Consider the following 17,855-nt stretch of genomic DNA (forward strand, 5'->3'; position numbering starts at 1 on the left):
AGTTATGCCCTGGCCTGTGTAGCTCAGATGATTGAAGTGTGCAGGTTCTATTTGTCAGGGCATATACTCAGGCTGTGAGTTTGATCACCAGTCCAATGAAGGCAGTCAATTGATGTTTCCCTTCTCTCACATGGATGTCTCTCTCTCCCACCCCCCTCTAAAAATCAATAAAGATTTTTTTAGTTTAAAACGGAATCGTTTGAGTCTGGAATGAATTGTTTACATTATTTCTAATGGGGAAAAAATGCTTTGGTTTCTAAGTCTTCCAGAACAAATTAAGTTGGAGAACCGGTTCTACTGTAATTGGCTTGAAAGTAGGTTCGTAGTAAATGGGAATGTTTTCAAGAAACTAGACTTACCTAACATTTTGTGGACATAGGACTCTCAGATTCAGCCAAAACCAGGGTTACTACCACAGTACAAATAGCAGTTAGATTTTCCAAAGAGTAGGTGAAATGTCTACCTAAAGGATTTCACTCAAAATGGCAATTTGCATTACTTTCTATGTATTACATTATTCAAGTTGCCAAACTTATATATTTACTTTGAACCTCATTTACAACCCAAATTTCATTCTGTGTAGAGCTAAATTTGCTGCCTTTATTAAACCATAGCCGTCTTTGCTGGAATGAGGACCCCTGACAGAACCAGGACTTGATTCAATTAATTTAAAAATTATAGCTACTTCGGAAAGTAAAAAAAACACACATACACACATATGTTAGCCCCAAGAAACACTGCTGTGTTTAAAAAATTGATTTTAATCTTGAAACTTCAGGTTGAATAACTGAAGCAATTTTGGACTACTCATCCAAAAGGGTTGGTAGAAAACTGTGATGGCTCCATACTCAAAATTGATTAGGTAACTTGATATCTAAGTAAATAGAGTGTAAAGCCTGTGCCTCAATGCTAAAAATCAATGCAGCAGAAACAGAAATGAGGTAAGAAAATCAATATTAGATGATAATCATTCCATTAGGATCAACATTACCTATCCAAAGGTTCAACCTATACACAACTTGAAGCAAAGTTCAGAGTATAAATGGTGATGGCTCACTACCCAAGTTAAAGCTCAAAATTCCATAATAAGGTAAATGCATTAAATCAACTTGGGAAGTCAGTTTGAACTTACTCCATTTTTGTTCAGTATTTACTTTAAATAGTAAAGCATTTTTTTCCCCACAAGGATGTCCAGACAACACAGGAAACTTAACAATGCCCAAGTTTAAAGCCTGGATGAATGTTTTGTTTCCTTTTTTGTAAATCAGTTCTAATACATTACCCCAAATAGGTACAATGCCAAGAGAATGATATGTATAGACAACTTGAGGGCAAGAATTTATCCAGACTGCTAATAATTGTTCCAAAGAGGCAAATACCTAATAACTACTAAAAGTCAAAGAAACTAATACTCTATTTTCCTGTCTCTATGACTTCAAAACATTTCAAAAATGAAGATTTCTTGTGGCCTTTTTAAGAGAATTTTATTCGAGTGGTTCTTACAAAGATTGTTGCAATATGAAAGTCATTTGTTTGATAGAAATATCAAGCTGTCTTGTCAAACACACTGAAGTAACCCAAAAATATATTTCAGAGCTCACAGAGCTTAAAAAGAGCAAAGATTATATGCAACCAGACAAAACCTATTTCTGCATTTCCCATTTCTTGCTCAGACTGTTTTGCTTACCAGACTCACTAAACATCTTGAGGAAATGCAGGGATCATTTTGTTTGGAATCTTAGACACACTAGAACACATATTTACAGAGAAACTTTTACAGATACATTAATTGAAAAGATACCATTCAGAAATGTAATTTTGAAATCTTTTCTTGCTAATTGATCAGAGTGCAAGATGAGATGTTAATCAAACAGCCCTTTAGCTGTCTTGAATTTCCACACACTAAATGTGTATTTCAGAAACCTCTGCTAAACCATTAGCCATATCAACATTAGTGAAAATGTGAAATGTAACTTGTGTAAAAAGTTAGGCTTCTGAAATGAAACATTAAAAACATTATATCCCTGTCTGCCTTTTTACATTAAGCACATTTGTTCCCCTAGAGCTATTTCTATAGATCCTTAATGTAATTTTCTACATGTACATATAAAAGGCAGAACAAGAGAACAGTTTTGTATACAGTGGGATTTGCTATATAGGGAGAACGAACACACTGCATTCCTGTTAACATTTTTATTTTTTCACGGTAACAGGAATTGTATACAAATGACAGTAGACCCTTGCCTCTTTATTTTTATCTAAATAAAAGATAACTCAAGATGAATTCTCAAAAGAAAAAGAGCTATGTACATAAGAGACTATATCTTCCTTCATCGTCTACTTGGGACCAGTAGTTGTGTTGCTGTCATAGAATCAGGAAAGAGGTTGTGATAAGTTGGAAGAGGTACATACGCTGCTGTTATCATTTTACCTGTTGAAAGAAACAGACATTGGTAGTTTAATATCTTCACTTAGATTAATGAGAGCCTTAATAATCACTCAGGAAAAGAAACATTAAACTTACCAGCAAACCACCTGCCATGCAATGCATTTACAGCAGCAATGGCTGCAGCAATTGATGGGCACTTCACATACACATTGCCCTAAAATACAATAAAAAAAGTATTATCCTAAACAGTGTGCATTTGAACAGGTTTATTCAAGCGGCCTACAGATAGACTCAGTGTTCTGTAACTATGTAATTGTTTAATCATAATATGACCATTCAGAAAGTATCTGTAAATTTTAAGGCAAAGAGAACAACATTTTTGCTTATTAAAAAGAGCAAATAGCCCTAGATGGTTTGGCTGAGTGGATAGAGAGTCAGCCTGCAGAACTGAAGAGTCCCAGGTTTGATTCCGGTCAAGGGCACATGCCTGGGCTGCAGGCTCGATCCCCAGTAGGGGGTGTGCAGGAGGCAGCCAATCTGTGATTCTCTCTCATCATTGATGTTTCTATATCTCCCTCTCCGTTCCTCTCTGAAATCAATAAAAACATATTAAAAAATAAAAAAGAGCAAATACCTGAGCTGAATTTTTGTCAACATAAATATGAATAACTCCTCCATGTTTATTACATTCTTCAATCACATCATCCTTAATCTCTGTATCCCATCCAACTTCTTCTTCTCTGTAAGAAAGTATAAGCTTTATTAGACACTGTATAAACATTTTAAAATATGCATTCTTTTCAAAAATCAGTGTTAGGTATAGGCACTGGAGGAAATAAAGAAGATATAAAACATTTCTAAAGAAGATTATAAATTTTTAAGTCACCTAAATGATTTATTGACATTTTTCAAATGATTCTTATACCAACAGTTTATCACCATTTCATAGACAAAGCTAATAGAATACAAAACTCCAAAGCTCTTTCTCTGATAAACTCTGAACTAATATTAATGCAAACAGCATATTATAAATTATTAAAGTTGTATGAAACGTATTTCCCTCAAATATAGTGACTGATTTAAAATTTTACCGAACAAAAACAAGATGTGGACTAATTAATAAATGGCATTCTAATCACTGGCTAGGAAGTAGAAAATATTCCTAATTAACAGCATGCACTAATCAAAAGAAAATTTAAAAAAAAAACAAACAAAAAAAAACAACTTTTGTGCTATTAGACTGAAATAAGCTTAAAATCTCAAAGCCCATAATGGGTATAAGCTGGTGACCAAAATAAATACTGACACAAACTTTAATAAAGTTAGATATAAACGGGAAATATAAAATCTGCACAGCTTTCAATTCCAATCTTACAAACATATCCAAAAAAAATAACCAACAGTGTACATAATAATTGTGCTAAAAGGATAAAAAGTGTTGCACTATTTGAACTATGAAATATATGGAAACATCCTAAGTGTTTGAACTTGACCAAAGTATATTACTTACGTTTGAGGGTTAAACATGTTAGAGAGTTGAAAACACTGTGTTGCAAGAGGTTGAACAGAGGCAGCTGCAGCTAAAGCTGAAGCTAAAAAAAAAAGAAGAAAGCAATTAGTTCCATGGAAAATGCATCAAAATAAAACAAAAATCCACTAAACCCAAAGTAAGAAACTAGGGTATAATGTCAAGCCAGCCACTTAACTAACCTACCTTACTTAATAAGGCTATCAAAGTATGTAACAGAACTCCATTTTAGTTGCCAGAAAACTGTGGCAATATTTGAAGTGGCCGATCTTGAAAAAGTTGGGAGTTTTATTTTCACAAGGGAAATTAAACTTTATGTGTAATCAAACTTAAATTATACAAACAACAACACAAATCAATCCAGAAAGACAAAGGATTAAACTGAACATTGACTTTGTAAAATTGCTTGAGTTTATACCTGAGAAGCAGGGGGTAATAAGAATGTTATCTTTTGGCCAAGCCAGGGTCAATCAGCAATTGAGCGTCAACCTAGGACCAAGAGGTTCACCCATTCGATTACTGGCAGGGGCACATGCCTGGGTTGCGGGCTCAATCCCACAGCTGATTGAAGATATTTCTATCTTATCAATATTTCTACCTCTATCCCTCTCCCTCTCTCTCTGAAAATCCATAAACACACTAAGAAATATGATCTTTAAAATTCCAAAATAAGGCCGTGGAAGGTAGCTCAGTCCCAATATCCCAAGATTGTGGGTTAGATCACTGTTCAGGGCAAAGAAGCAACCAAGGAATGCATAAATAAGTGGAACAACAAATGGATGTTTCTCCCAGCCCCCCCACCTCTAACATGAATAAAGTGCCAAATAAATGTATGACCCTATTGTATTTCTTAGGATTCTATCCATGAATATATAGTTATATAGTCCTAAAAAAACACAAACATTATAAAAGGATTAAGTTTAAAAATAAGATGCATAAAACCACCCAAGCATCTAAGATTTAATATCCTAGGCCAGTGGTCGGCAAACTGCAGCCCCTTGAGTGTGGCTCTTCCACAAAATACCACGTGCGGATGCGCACGTATAGTGTGATTGAAACTTCGTGGCCACACTCAAGGGGCCAAAGAGCCGAATGTGGCTCGCCAGCCGCAGTTTGCCGATCACTGTCCTAGGATTATAAATTCTATTACACAACCAGATTAATCTTTAAAAAGTGATTATGTCTGCTTTTGCATAAGAAATAGACTAGCACGAAAAATAAAACTAAAATATTCACTATATTAAAAATAAAAAAATACTGAACACTGATATTTAAGCTCAGCATTTAAAACCCTATTGGTTTTAAGTATGAAGTGAGAGCACTGGCCAAGACAGCCACTCCATTGTCTACATGTGATTTATAAAACATTACCAGTAGCTGTTATACAACTCACCGTAATCATAACATTTGACCAAATTTCATTCCAATACATAACAACAAAGCTAAGGATAAAACAGTGCATTAGAAATTATAATTAAACATTCACCTGAGGAAGTACCAGAAATATTCCATTGAATAAAAATTATGGTTGCACATGAAATATATCATAAATTTTTTTCTGATAGAATTAGGCTATATATTAAAGTAAGTAACAGATGTCAAACTCTATTGGGGAAAGTTAAAGATGCAACCATGTTTATATTAAAGTTAAAAAATACAGCCTGCCCGGCTGGTGTCACTCAATTATTAAGTATCAACCCATGAACCAGGAGGTCACCAATCGATTCCCAGTCGGGTTGTGGGCTCGATCCTACTAAGGGTCGTGCTGGAGGTGGCCAATCAATGATTCTTCTCTCATCATTGATGTTTCTATCTCTCTCTTCCCCTTTCTCTCTGAAATCAATAAAAATATTTGAAAACCAAACAAAAAAAGATAGGTGAAAATATATCTTAAAAACAAAAAGCCTGCTGTGTACCCTCATCATAAATAAATGGAAGTATGCTTGGGAAGAAAAACTAGAAGGACATTACAAAATAATTGAGAACTTGTATTTTCCATTTCCTCCAAATAATTATGACAATATACTATGAATACTGAAAAATATTTAGAAAATGTTTGATAGAAATATTCCAGCTCAACCTAGAAGAATGCAGAACACAATAAATTCAGCAGAGAAATATAGTTAATAGAAAAATCTAGTTCAACTTTTTAAAATCTGTTAGAAATAAAAGGATTGAATATAGCTGCCTCATTTACTAGAAAAATTATACATTTAGTTCCTATCAAAGAACATGGTAAATAATTCATATAGAATAATTTCCCTAAACAACTTTAAGTATAGCCTAAAAAAATGGGATACTGAATTTGCTCAGTATCAAATAGCTCTATCAAATGACACATATTTATGTGGACATTAAAAACAAGAAAAAATAGCCCACTTTATAAATCATTTCAATCTCTGAAATCTGCATGCAATTTTGTTCTGGATAATATTCTCATTGCTTGGTACTGCATATACAAATCACTGGAGTTAGAGCCAATTTTCCTAATCTTATATTAAGTTGACAAACTATGTTCTGAAAGATTTGTCTATCTAAATGACAAATTTCACTTTGTGACTTCTATGTAAAACTTACTAACAATCACTACACAAAAATAAGCATAAGAGGCTTAAAATACTTCTAAGCAAGCTAAAGCTAAAAAAGCACAAACATTTTCATTTTTATCCATGCAATTGTAATAGTTTTGATTGGGCCTTCAAAACATACATTAGCAAATAGCTTACTATGTGTGTAATGTAATATATGACTATCTTTCTGACAAAACTGGATCCAAAATAAAATACAATAATAGATATAAAGAACTATGTCTTGCTACATTTACATTTATTTTGAAGACAAATAAAAAGCTCAACTCACCTTCAGTCTGTTGGGAAAGTCTTGTTTGCAAATCTATAACAAAAGAGAATTCTACAGCTCAGTGCAGGAACAATGAAGAGCCTCAACTAACAGGGTAAATGTCAGGAGAGCATTAATAAAAGAGGACTACTGTAGCAGGGTTTGTGAAAATGAACTTATAATAAAACCTGGCAGCCAAACCCCCTTCCCCATTCCTCATTGGCAAGGCTTTGGGGGCCTTCTCTCCTCCTGTCCTAGGAAACTTATGCCTCTCTTTTCTTATTCCTAGTAAGTACTCTTCCACATCTAAAATACTACATTCCACTACACTAGTCTGCACATGGGAATAATGGGAAATGGGGAAAGGGAAGCAAACCGGTCAGAAAATACATGAAAACCCTGATCTTGAGAATTCAATTCCAAGTACTTGGGATAGTCAACTATTTATTGTTCTAACAGTGGGAATAATAAGCATTTTAAACTTTTAGAAAGAATAGTAATCTCTGCAATAGTAATATCAAACAGCTGTAAACACTTTCACTAATCTACCAACTGAAGTAGTAACAGCAGCACCAGTGGAAAATACACCATTTTAACTTTATACTTTTTAAAAGTGGTTTTAGGATTAAAAAGAGTCAAGTCCAGCTAAGAAGATGCATTTTTTTTTTTTTAAATCTGGTTTTATGACCTAGTCTGGAAATTTATTGAGGCAGGAATGAAATCTAATTGGGTTTACCATAATTTATGAAATACAGAAAAATCTAAGCAACTAGTCAGCATTAAAAATAAAGAGAACGAGAATTTTTACCAATATATTTCCCATATAATTGATAATACTTCTACACTAAAAGGCAAGTAAAAACAGCAGCAGGTCTGAATAGTCAAGAAAATGCCAGTGTTGAAAAACTATCTAAGTTCGAAGTTTCAGAAATGTACAGTATAGAAATGGTTTAGCTTTAATACCCAATTGTCATTAACATGAGATTCAACTGCAACACTTTTATTGCCATTTGGGTTCCTTGCTGAGTACATGAAAATGATCATAAAACATGGGCAAAAACTAACGGGATCCACAGCCCAAGTTATATTGGGATATAAGTATACCTGGGTCCTAGGTGCTCAAATTTGGCATCTCAAGGAGTTGAAGAAATATAACTGATGTATACTGAAGGAACTTGAAGATATGACCATAGGAACATTGTCAATAAACTTTAAATTATAACACAATTTGTCTTTTTTTTCCTAAAAATGGGAAAAAATGTATAGATATCAGAAATCCATGCTACTTTAAGTGTTAATAAATCCCTATAAAAACTTCAAAAATAAAAATTTTTTTAACATGATTTTCTGATCACAAGATTATGGCCAGAGGAATATGAAGTCACCAAAACTAATTTGGAGGTTGCCAAGAACTTATTTTAAAGTGTTTTCAAGTCTGACCAAGAACTCTGACACTTGGAAACAAATTAAGACGATATGAATATTTAAGAGCATGTTTTCTTTTCATAAAAAAATTTCCAATTTTTTATGTCATTTGTTATGACAAGTTAGAAAATAAAGCATGGGTTTCATAAAGGTAAGAATCCTATCTTAGAATCTATAAAATTTCCAGAATATAAACATGTGGAGCCTGGCCAGAGTGGCTCAGTTGGTTGAGCATGATCCCATGCACCAAAAGGTTGGCCCATTGATTCCCAGTCAGGGCACATGCCTGGGTTGTGGGCTCACCCCCAGTAAGGGATGAAAGAAGGCAGCTGACTGAAAAATCTTTAATTAGGTAAAGATACTGTTTTTGAAGACTAAATCAATGTATTTGATTTACCATCCAGAATAAACCTAAGATTGTTAAGATACCAATCATGTCACTGCATCAAATCCCCAAAGGCAGGGAACAAATCTCATTCACTATCCTTTAGTGAGACTATATAGAATATGTTGAACAATGAGACATTTCCTAAATTATTGAAAGAATGACCTGAACAATGGGGAGCAATATAGGAATGGCCTTCAGAATAAATAATTTTCAAACCATAGACCAGGAATTATTCACAGCAAATGATTTCTATAACTACTTATTCACTGAAAATTATATGCCTAATGCTTGTTTAAAATGTCAAAATAGCCCTAGCTGGTTTGGCTCAATGGATAGAGCGTTGGCCTGAGAACTGAAGGGTCCCAGGTTCGATTCTGGCAAGGGCACATGCCCGGGTTGCGGGCTTGATCCCTAATAAGGGCGTGCAGGAGGAAGCCAATCAATGAATCTCATCATTGATGTTTCTATCTCTCTCCCTTTCCCTTCCGCTCTGAAATCAATACAAAAATATATATATATTTTAAATCAAAATAAATTAGAGTAATTGTTGTGATTTTATCTCCTTATAAGGTTATACTTGGCATAGTTTTGTCAGAAATTTTAGGGAATAACTATTAGATTTCAAAATAAACCGCTCAATTTGATAGGAAGCACAGAAAATTAAAGGCAGGTTTCTAAAGGTATTCTCACAACTTTTGGATATCCATTAAAAAAGAAAACACTGCCCTGGTGATTGTGCTCAGTGGTTAGAGCATGTCACCTGTCTTTTCCAGGTCAAGAGAAAGTTCCTGAGTTGCAGGTTCCATCCCTAGTCCCAGGTGAGGTGGGAGGCAACCAAGTGATGTCTCTCTCTCTCATCAATCATCAATATTTCTCTCTTTGCTCTCTCTCTGGCTCCCTCCCTCCCTTCCACTCTCTCTAAAAGTTATTGGGGAAAAAATATCCCTGGGGGAGAATTAACAACAAAGAAAATGAAAAAAAGTCCCCCTTCTAACTAATGAAGAGCAATATAAAAGTAGAAAATTATACTCTCTATTAATCAGCTAATGAACTTTCAATTTAGAAGAAAATCAATCATGAAGCAATCACATGAACTTTTTTGTATAGATTCAGTACCATCGCTCATTACTTCTTTACTTTTTAAAATAATTTTTTATTTTTCAATTACAATTGACATCCAATACTATATTAGTTTCAGTTGTACATATCTCATTTTTTTTTCATTGCAGCCTCACTTTATAGATATGGTAAAAGGACCAATTCATAACATTATGTCGGAAGCCAATTCCAGCATGACAGCAGACTGAATCATTTGGAGTGGCTGAAGGGCATTTCCCAAAACCTGAAAAGGATGCATTAAATGATTGCTTGCTGCCAGCCAGCTCAGGGCATCTTAATCTACATGTTATTGGCTCCTACTGGCCAAACACCTTAACAGCAGTAGGCTAATTCTCCCCATTCTGACAATGGACTGTGTATAGGAAACCCTACCTTTTGAAGTGTATATCTCCACCTCGCCTCAGGACAATTTGTGTTAATAAAAAGCATGGGATCCTGAGATGAGGAGATCTTAGTTTCTTTAGCTAGGCTCCTCTGACCCCCAATGCCTTTCAAAATTATGCTTCATTTTTGGACTCTTTAAGTTACACACAGCCCCTTCCTTCTCCAGACTGCTGAACTCTTCTTAATGCTGGAACAAGAACCCCGGCAATATAAATTACATACTTTCTTGGAATAAGTACTTCCTGTCATCCAGGGTTCACAATACAAATAGTTTTGATATGTACTAAAAAACCAGGTTGTCAACATTTCAAAATTAAACATTATCCTAACTTGTAGATATGAGTTAATATCAAGGTAAAGACAAATCCACATAATTAAGTTAAGCCATAAAAGAGAGGAAGACCATGTGTTTCATAAATCAAACTCCTCATTATATAACTAGAGGCTCAGTGCACGAAATTCATGCACTGGAGCGCGTGCGCGCGTGTGTGTCCCGCAGCGCAGGAGTCCTTAGGTATGTCCGACTGACAGCTTAGGCCTAATCCTGCAGTCAGACATCCTTAGCGTTGCCTCAGGGGCGGGAGAAGCTCCGCCACCGCTGCTGCACTCACCAGCTGTGATCCCGGCTTCTGGCTGAGCGGCGCACCCCCTGTGGGTGTGCATGGACCATCAGGAGGCAGCTTCTGCATTGAGCGTCTGCCCCCTGGTGATCAGTGCACATCATAGCAACTGGTCCTTCTGCCGTTCAGTCAATTTGCATACTAGCCTTTTATTATATAAGAGGATTGTAATAAACTGCCAATGCTCTCCTCCCTTCCTGTCCTCTCCAAGAACTTAATTCCTAAACTCAACATCTCAAAATAATGTGTACTGTTTAGGAAAGAACTTTACCGGGCAATTTACTGAGCACTCTTGATATTGCAATCACTTCAGTTAAGCTTGATTTAAAGCCCTCTGGTAGTTCTCTGAACTTAAATATTACAATGAAACATTTTGTGCTGTAAAGCAATATAAAGGTTTTGGTCTCTATGGCTTATAGCAATTTAAACTAAAATTGGTGTGAAGGATTCAACATAATATCCTGACAGCTTATTATGATTAGTAAATAATTCTGTCCTTTATCTTCACTTTCTTATAGGGACATTTGAAATTTATTGGCTATAAGTACTTGATGAATTGAATTCTCAGTAAGTCCTTTTAAATGCAAAAATTTGGCAAATTTTCGAATTAGGTGAAAAAACAATGATTTCAAATTAGAAAAGATTCAATTCCTACCTGCCACAGCACCAAATGCCAAGGAGCCACTCATTTGTAGAGCTTGCTGTGCTGCTGGTGGGATCTGCAAACCTGTACCTGGAAAAGAATAGGTCTTAAAGTCCTTAATGTGTTAAGAGCAGAAAAATCCAGATTTCTGAGTGTTTAATACCAAAGTAACTCCAATAGTAAACATGACAAGCAGCATATAGTGTAAGAGCTACAATTAAGTTTATTCTGAATTTTGAGAATGTTATTTTTATAGAAAGCACAAGGAATCCTGTAGCATACAATGTGATACTCAAAAATGCACCACCATAAAGTAGATTCCATCAGAACTTTAAGGTGAGGAACTTAATTCATGAAATTACATACATGTGCTGCCCATGGAGAACATAATTCCAAAATCAATCACTTTCCATTTATTAGTCTAGATAACTTTCTCATTATCATAGTCATACTAAATCATTAACACTAAAAAAAACTTACCCTCTGCAAGTCTTGCCATTAATTGAAGACGACCAGTTGTTCCCAAATCAATTCCAGTCCTTTCCAGTTCATCACTGTCCAAAAAGGAGCTAGCACTGGAAGCATCAGTTCGTTCAGTAACATGACCAACTTTCATTGGCCTTCCTGCTAGCTCAAATCCATTAAGTTGTTCCAAAGCCTTCTTGGCACATTCTGAATCGGAAAACTAATCGAGAGAGGTAAAAAAAAAAGTCCAGTTGATTAGTTTACATAAGTAAGGAAATGGTTGCTTATTAAGTTTACTAGAGTCCTGGTGCACAAAATTGGTGCACTGTGAGTCCCTCAGCCTGGCCCGCACCCTCTTGCAGTCCGGGGATGTCTGATTGCCACAGAGGTGGGAGAGGCTCCCACCACAGCCACTGTGCTCGCAAGTCTTGGCTCAGGGCTTTTGGCTGAGCAGCGCTCCCTCTGTGGGAGCACATTGATCAACAGGAGGCAGCTCCTATGTTGAGCGTCTGCCCCTGGTGGTCAGTGTGCATCATAGCAACAGGTGGTTCCATAGTTTGGTCAATTTGCATATTAGCCTTTTATTATATAGGATATTATGTAGGATTATATTCAATAATTATAACTGGGCGGATGATGAAGTAACTTCAAACTATAATATCACGAACATGATCAGACCGTATTATTGACATGATTTAAAATGACAAGATAGGGCCCGGGTGGTGTGGCACAATGGTTGAGTATCAGCCTCTGACCCAGGACCTCATGATTCAATTCCTGGTCAGGGCACATGCCAGGGTTGGAAGCTCGAGCCCCAGTGGGGGATGTGATTGGAGGCAGCTGATCAATGGTTCCTTTTCATCATTAATGTTTCTATCTCCCCCTTTCCCTTCTCTGAAATCAATAAAAATATATTAAAAAATAAAGAGTGAAAGGCTCCTAAAAGGAAGTTTAAAAAAGTCGCCGAAACCGGTTTGGCTCAGTGGATAGAGTGTCGGCCTGCGGAATGAAAGGTTCCGGGTTCGATTCCGGTCAAGGGCATGTACCTGGGTTGTGGGCACATTCCCAGTGGGAGATGTGCAGGAGGCAGCTGATCGATGTTTCTCTCTCATTGATGTTTCTAACTCTCTATCTCTCTCCCTTCCTCTCTGTAAAAAATCAATAAAATATATATTTTAAAAAAAAAAAAAAAGTAAAATGACAAGATAGGGATTCCCTCTCAAAAGCATGCCAGCACCTTTCCCATCCCCTCCTCCTCTGTACCCCTCCTTTCCCCTAAACTCCAAGGGTTTTTCTTTTTCATTTAACTTGTTTCCTGAGCCCATTTCTTCCATGACACATCAATTGGTGCCTCTGGCACCCCCTCCCCAGAATTGAAGCCAGGACCCTTTTAGTCCATGGGCAGATACTCTAAATATTGAGCCAAATCAGCTAGGGCCAGATATTTTTAATACAAATTTCTGGGTCAACTTTTCTTGCCAATGAAATCATGAATATTCTTAATTCCAGGCTGCAAACGCAGAAAAACTCTAATTCATACCCTCTGGTTTTAATTTAATGGGAGAAAGGAACATATTCCCATGAATCCTGTACTTTAATCTTTCATCAGAATGTTTATTGTTTAAAATAATTTCTGGCCCTGGCCAGGTAACTCAGTTGGTTAGAGTGTCCTTCTCATATGTCAAGGTTTTGGGTTCAATTTCTGGTCAGGGCACATATAAGAAGCAATCAATTAATCATAAATAAGCATTAAGTGAGTGGAACAACAAATTGATGTCTCTCAACAATCCCCCTTTCCTCTCAAAATAAAATCCTATATAATAAAGCAATAATATGCAAATTAACCGTCATGCCATCACACTGTCACAAGAAGGCTATACCCATAGAAGAGGCGGGGTTCCCATAACACAAGATGGCTGCACCCACAGTGGAGGTGGGGTTCCCATAACAAGCCATAACGAGCAATCAGCAGGGACCTGAGGCTGCATGGTGTCAGGCCGGGGGACCTGAGGCTGCGCCCCACACCCGGCTGGACTTGATGGGGCACCTCAGGACACACCCCCAATACGGCGGGGCTTAACGGTGGACCTCAAGCCACGTCCCCCACCCCAGACTGGGCTGAGGGACCTCAGGCCGCACCCCACGACTGGCGGGGCTTGATGGGGGACCTCAGGCCATCACCCCAGTGGCGGGCCAGGGGACCTGAGGCTGTGCCCCCCAACCAGCATGTACTGGGGAGCCTGAGGCTGTAACCCCCACCCGGAAGGACTTGACGGGTGGGGCCAGCTGGGTCTGGATCTCACACAATGGGGGTGGGGCCAGCTGAGTCTCGGTCTCATGCGATTTTGAGGCACATGCAGGTGTGCGAGGACTTGACTCTCAGTCCCATGGCACACCCCAGACTCTGACAGGAGGAAGACTTTCATATACATTTTACTAATTTTCTTTCATCTCTGACATTTCTATTATAAAGGGCAAAGAGCAACATTAAAATATTTCCTCTAATTAATTCCGTGAATGTGCATGAATTTCGTGCACCAGGCCACTAGTCTAATAATATTGTTACTGAGATGGGAAAACTTACAGATAATCATTGTTACATTTAAAATCCCATTAAAAGAAAGCACACCAATATTTATACTGGGGGAAGGAAGATAACCACATTAATGTTATAGAAACAAAATAAAATGTTGGTGATTTAAGATTTTTATAAACAAGTTTTCTCCTTTCACCAGCATCATAGAGATTAAACAAAATCCCTATGACCATACAAAATACATTCTCTCCTACAACAGGTTTAAATTTTATGAGAATTTGAATATAAGACAATTATAATTTCTTTTTTTTTTTTATATATTTTATTGATTTTTTACAGAGAAGAAGGAAGAGGGACAGAGAGTTAGAAACATCGATGAGAGAGATCGATCAGCTGCCTCCTGCACGCCCCCCGCTGGGGACGTGCCCGCAACCAAGGTACATGCCCTTGACCGGAATCGAACCCGGGACCCTTGAGTCCGCAGGCCGACGCTCTATCCACTGAGCCAAACCGGTCCGGCGACAATTATAATTTCTTCATTAAAACTGGGACCTATCTGTATTTTAAATACTTGTTTATATTGGTCAGTTTTAGAGTGAAGGAGAAAAGATTGGGGTAAGAGAGACACAGAGATACATCATTTGTTTCACCTATTTATGCATTCATTGGTTGATTTTTTATTTTTTAATTCTTAGGCAAGGATATGTGGTTCTTTTAAAATCATGGACTGGGCTGTAATGGCTAGTCAGAGAAACAAGGCATTCCTCATCATTGTGGTAAGATGCATAGATATAAAAAGAATTTTAAGTAAAATGGAATCCCAACAGACCTCACTCAACAGACAAAAATGTGTCAAACAAGAGTCAAAAATTAAAGGAGAGCCTTTAATTTTAAGAACAGTTGGCTAAGCAAAACTGACCAAATACAGGATAATAGTAAACTGGTTAAATTTTCATATTTGGTGGATACATACTGCTACTAAAAAATGGCTATAATGTCACACAATTTAAGCCACTTGAAAATAATAGCCATGTGTGCTTCTCCACTATCAATAACTGAAGTTTTACTATGCTGCTTAAATCAAAAACATTCAAGTCATAATGTTAATTGTTTACCGTAATAAATCCATATCCCTTGGATCGACCTGTTTCACTATCCATCATGAGCTGGATACTTTCAATCTAGAAATAAAAAACATTAATTATTACTAAGTAAAAAGTAGGGGGTAAAATGTTTTTCCTTGAAACATGATTGAATAATCTCCCTCTCTGCCCTAAATAATAAGTGAAAACATACCACAACCCAAATTACCCCACCCCCAAAATATTCTGAAAGCCTAGCAACTTCTCAAGCAAGAAGTCATGCACTGGGGAACTAAAAAATATTTCAATAATATTAATCTTTTGCCTCAAAAACAAATAACAAAAAATAATAAGTTCTTTGTAAAATACAGTCAGGTGTTAGAAATGAAAACATTTTTGTTTCCTTCCCATTATGCTGAACCCATCAAAAAATAATTCTCAATACCAGGCATGATAAATTGCCCAAAATGTTGAAATTATTTTAAAAGAACACTGGATTTAGTGATGATTGTGCAACTCTGTGAATAGAATAAAAAGCAATTAATTGTTTACTTTAAATGGGTGAATTGTGTGGTTTGTGAATTTTATATCCCAAAATAAAGCTGTCCACACAAAGGATGAAACATTAAGATAAGCATGAATTTGTATTTATTCATGTTCCAGTGGATCCAGGAAATGTATTCATTTTATAATGATTGATCAACCACCCTGGCCGGTGTGGCACACTGGGTAGAGCATCGGCCTGCGGACTGAAGGGTCGCGGGTTCGATTCCGGTCAAGGGCACACCACCCGCGTTGCAAGCTTAATGATTGATCAACCCATACATTTATGACTTGTGTATATTTCCAACACACAAAGTACTCACAATCTCAACATCCTAATGTTTACCACTATTGACTCAAAACAGTTTAACAAAGGGGTAAATTGGGGTAGTGAAAGAAAGCAATAAAAACATACATTCAAGAGCAATGAACATTGCTAGTGGATAAGGTTCAGCAGGAACCAAGATTTTTATCCTCAGGCACAAAATGAATCTTTTAAACCAAAGCACAACCTACTATTAATATTTATTCTGCAATAAAATGTCTTTTCCAAAATGAAGACTCACTGGACATAAACAGAAAATCTAATTATTCTTTAATTTAGTAGAGAAACTTCTCTATATATCCCTAAATTTTCAGTAAGAAACAAAAGAATTCAAAAGAATAAACCAAGGGGAAAAAAGACTCTTGCTCCAAATGCATTCAGTACATTTTTATCATTCATGTTAATTTTTTAAATTATTTATTCTAATACTCACTATGCATTTTACTGTCGCATTATGAACAACAACATATTAATAGAATGTCTAACTCCAAATGGAAAAGAATAGATTGGATTGTCACAATATTGAAGATCAATTGAAACTATCACAAAAACGTTGCAGAATCACCCTCCCCATCTTAATTTTTATAGAATATAACAAAGCAGATATACAAAATTACTATAGTTACATCTGGATCAAGAGCCTATTGAAAGTTATTGTTTCAAAAAATTGGAACTTACCCTTCCAAAAGGCTCAAAGATCCCCCGCAGCATATCTTCAGTTATGTTAAAGTGTAATGAGCCCACATAAAGCCTCATAGGTCCAGCACTTCCCTTTTGTAGATTGTTTGCCATTGCTGCAGCTCTGTTTTTTTCTGCCTACAAGTTAGATTAAGTAAAAATGCACATTATAAATCAAATCAAACCATTTAGTCATACGTCATTTTTTCCCAAGTACCTATCATTAAAAACTGGCGTACCTTTAGTATAGGAGAACAGAAAGTTAAAGTTAAATAAGTTCAAATCTCATTTAATTTGATGCTTCTGAGCCCTGGTGGTCAGGTGATTCTATAAACTATTAGGTTTGTACTCCTCCATCACAGGAAGAGAACAGACGAATTACTTTTCTATTGTTTACGTACAATCAAGTGATAAATACCCATTAAGTACTCCAAAAATATTAACTAAGACATTATCACCTTTTACAGGTCATAAAGCAAGTAATTTGATTATGGTTGCATAAATTTGTTAGCAGTGAAACTGGAATTTCAAGTCTGATTTGGTTACAAAGCTTATTTATAACTTATATGAGTCTGATGAAGGAACCAAAAATTTAGGAGTTGTGGCATATTTAGTTCAGTGATTTGAAAACCTACCAACACGACTATTTAGGTACCGATGATGAATCCTAACATATACTTTCCTATTACATAAATATATTAATACAGCCGAAACCGGTTTGGCTCAGTGGATAGAGCATCGGCCTGCAGACTGAAAGGTCCCAGGTTCGATTCCGGTCGAGGGCATGTACCTGGGTTGCGGGCACATCCCCAGTGGGAGATGTGCAGGAGGCAGCTGATCGATGTTTCTCTCTTATCGATGTTTCTAACTCTCTATCTCTCTCCCTTCCTCT

The 17,855-nt window shown here is 36.5% G+C and overlaps 1 protein-coding gene across 4 annotated transcripts in view; it reads right to left on the reverse strand.

Annotated features, from left to right (window-relative positions):
* Positions 1 to 1,458: 1,458 nt before the first annotated feature.
* RBM39 (RNA binding motif protein 39) overlaps positions 1,459 to 17,855 on the reverse strand; it is a 30,159-nt gene continuing 13,762 nt past the window's right edge. For 2 of the 4 annotated variants that reach the window (XM_070420221.1, XM_070420219.1), the window contains 9 exons: positions 16,964 to 17,101; positions 15,451 to 15,516; positions 11,815 to 12,019; positions 11,347 to 11,424; positions 6,777 to 6,809; positions 3,900 to 3,981; positions 3,024 to 3,129; positions 2,525 to 2,603; positions 1,459 to 2,431 (listed from right to left, as the gene is read on the reverse strand). In XM_070420221.1, the coding sequence (XP_070276322.1) occupies positions 2,331 to 2,431; positions 2,525 to 2,603; positions 3,024 to 3,129; positions 3,900 to 3,981; positions 6,777 to 6,809; positions 11,347 to 11,424; positions 11,815 to 12,019; positions 15,451 to 15,516; positions 16,964 to 17,101 (888 nt within the window). In that variant the 3' untranslated portion in view covers positions 1,459 to 2,330. Of the gene's footprint in view, positions 2,432 to 2,524; positions 2,604 to 3,023; positions 3,130 to 3,899; positions 3,982 to 6,776; positions 6,828 to 11,346; positions 11,425 to 11,814; positions 12,020 to 15,450; positions 15,517 to 16,963; positions 17,102 to 17,855 lie in introns of all 4 variants that reach the window. The other 2 variants (XM_070420220.1, XM_070420218.1) reach the window with 1 other exon arrangement.

This window comes from Myotis yumanensis, unplaced genomic scaffold, assembly GCF_028538775.1.
Source record: "Myotis yumanensis isolate MYYU_CA2020_CCGP unplaced genomic scaffold, mMyoYum1.0.hap1 SCAF_7, whole genome shotgun sequence".
Classification (NCBI taxonomy): Eukaryota; Metazoa; Chordata; class Mammalia; order Chiroptera; family Vespertilionidae; genus Myotis; species Myotis yumanensis.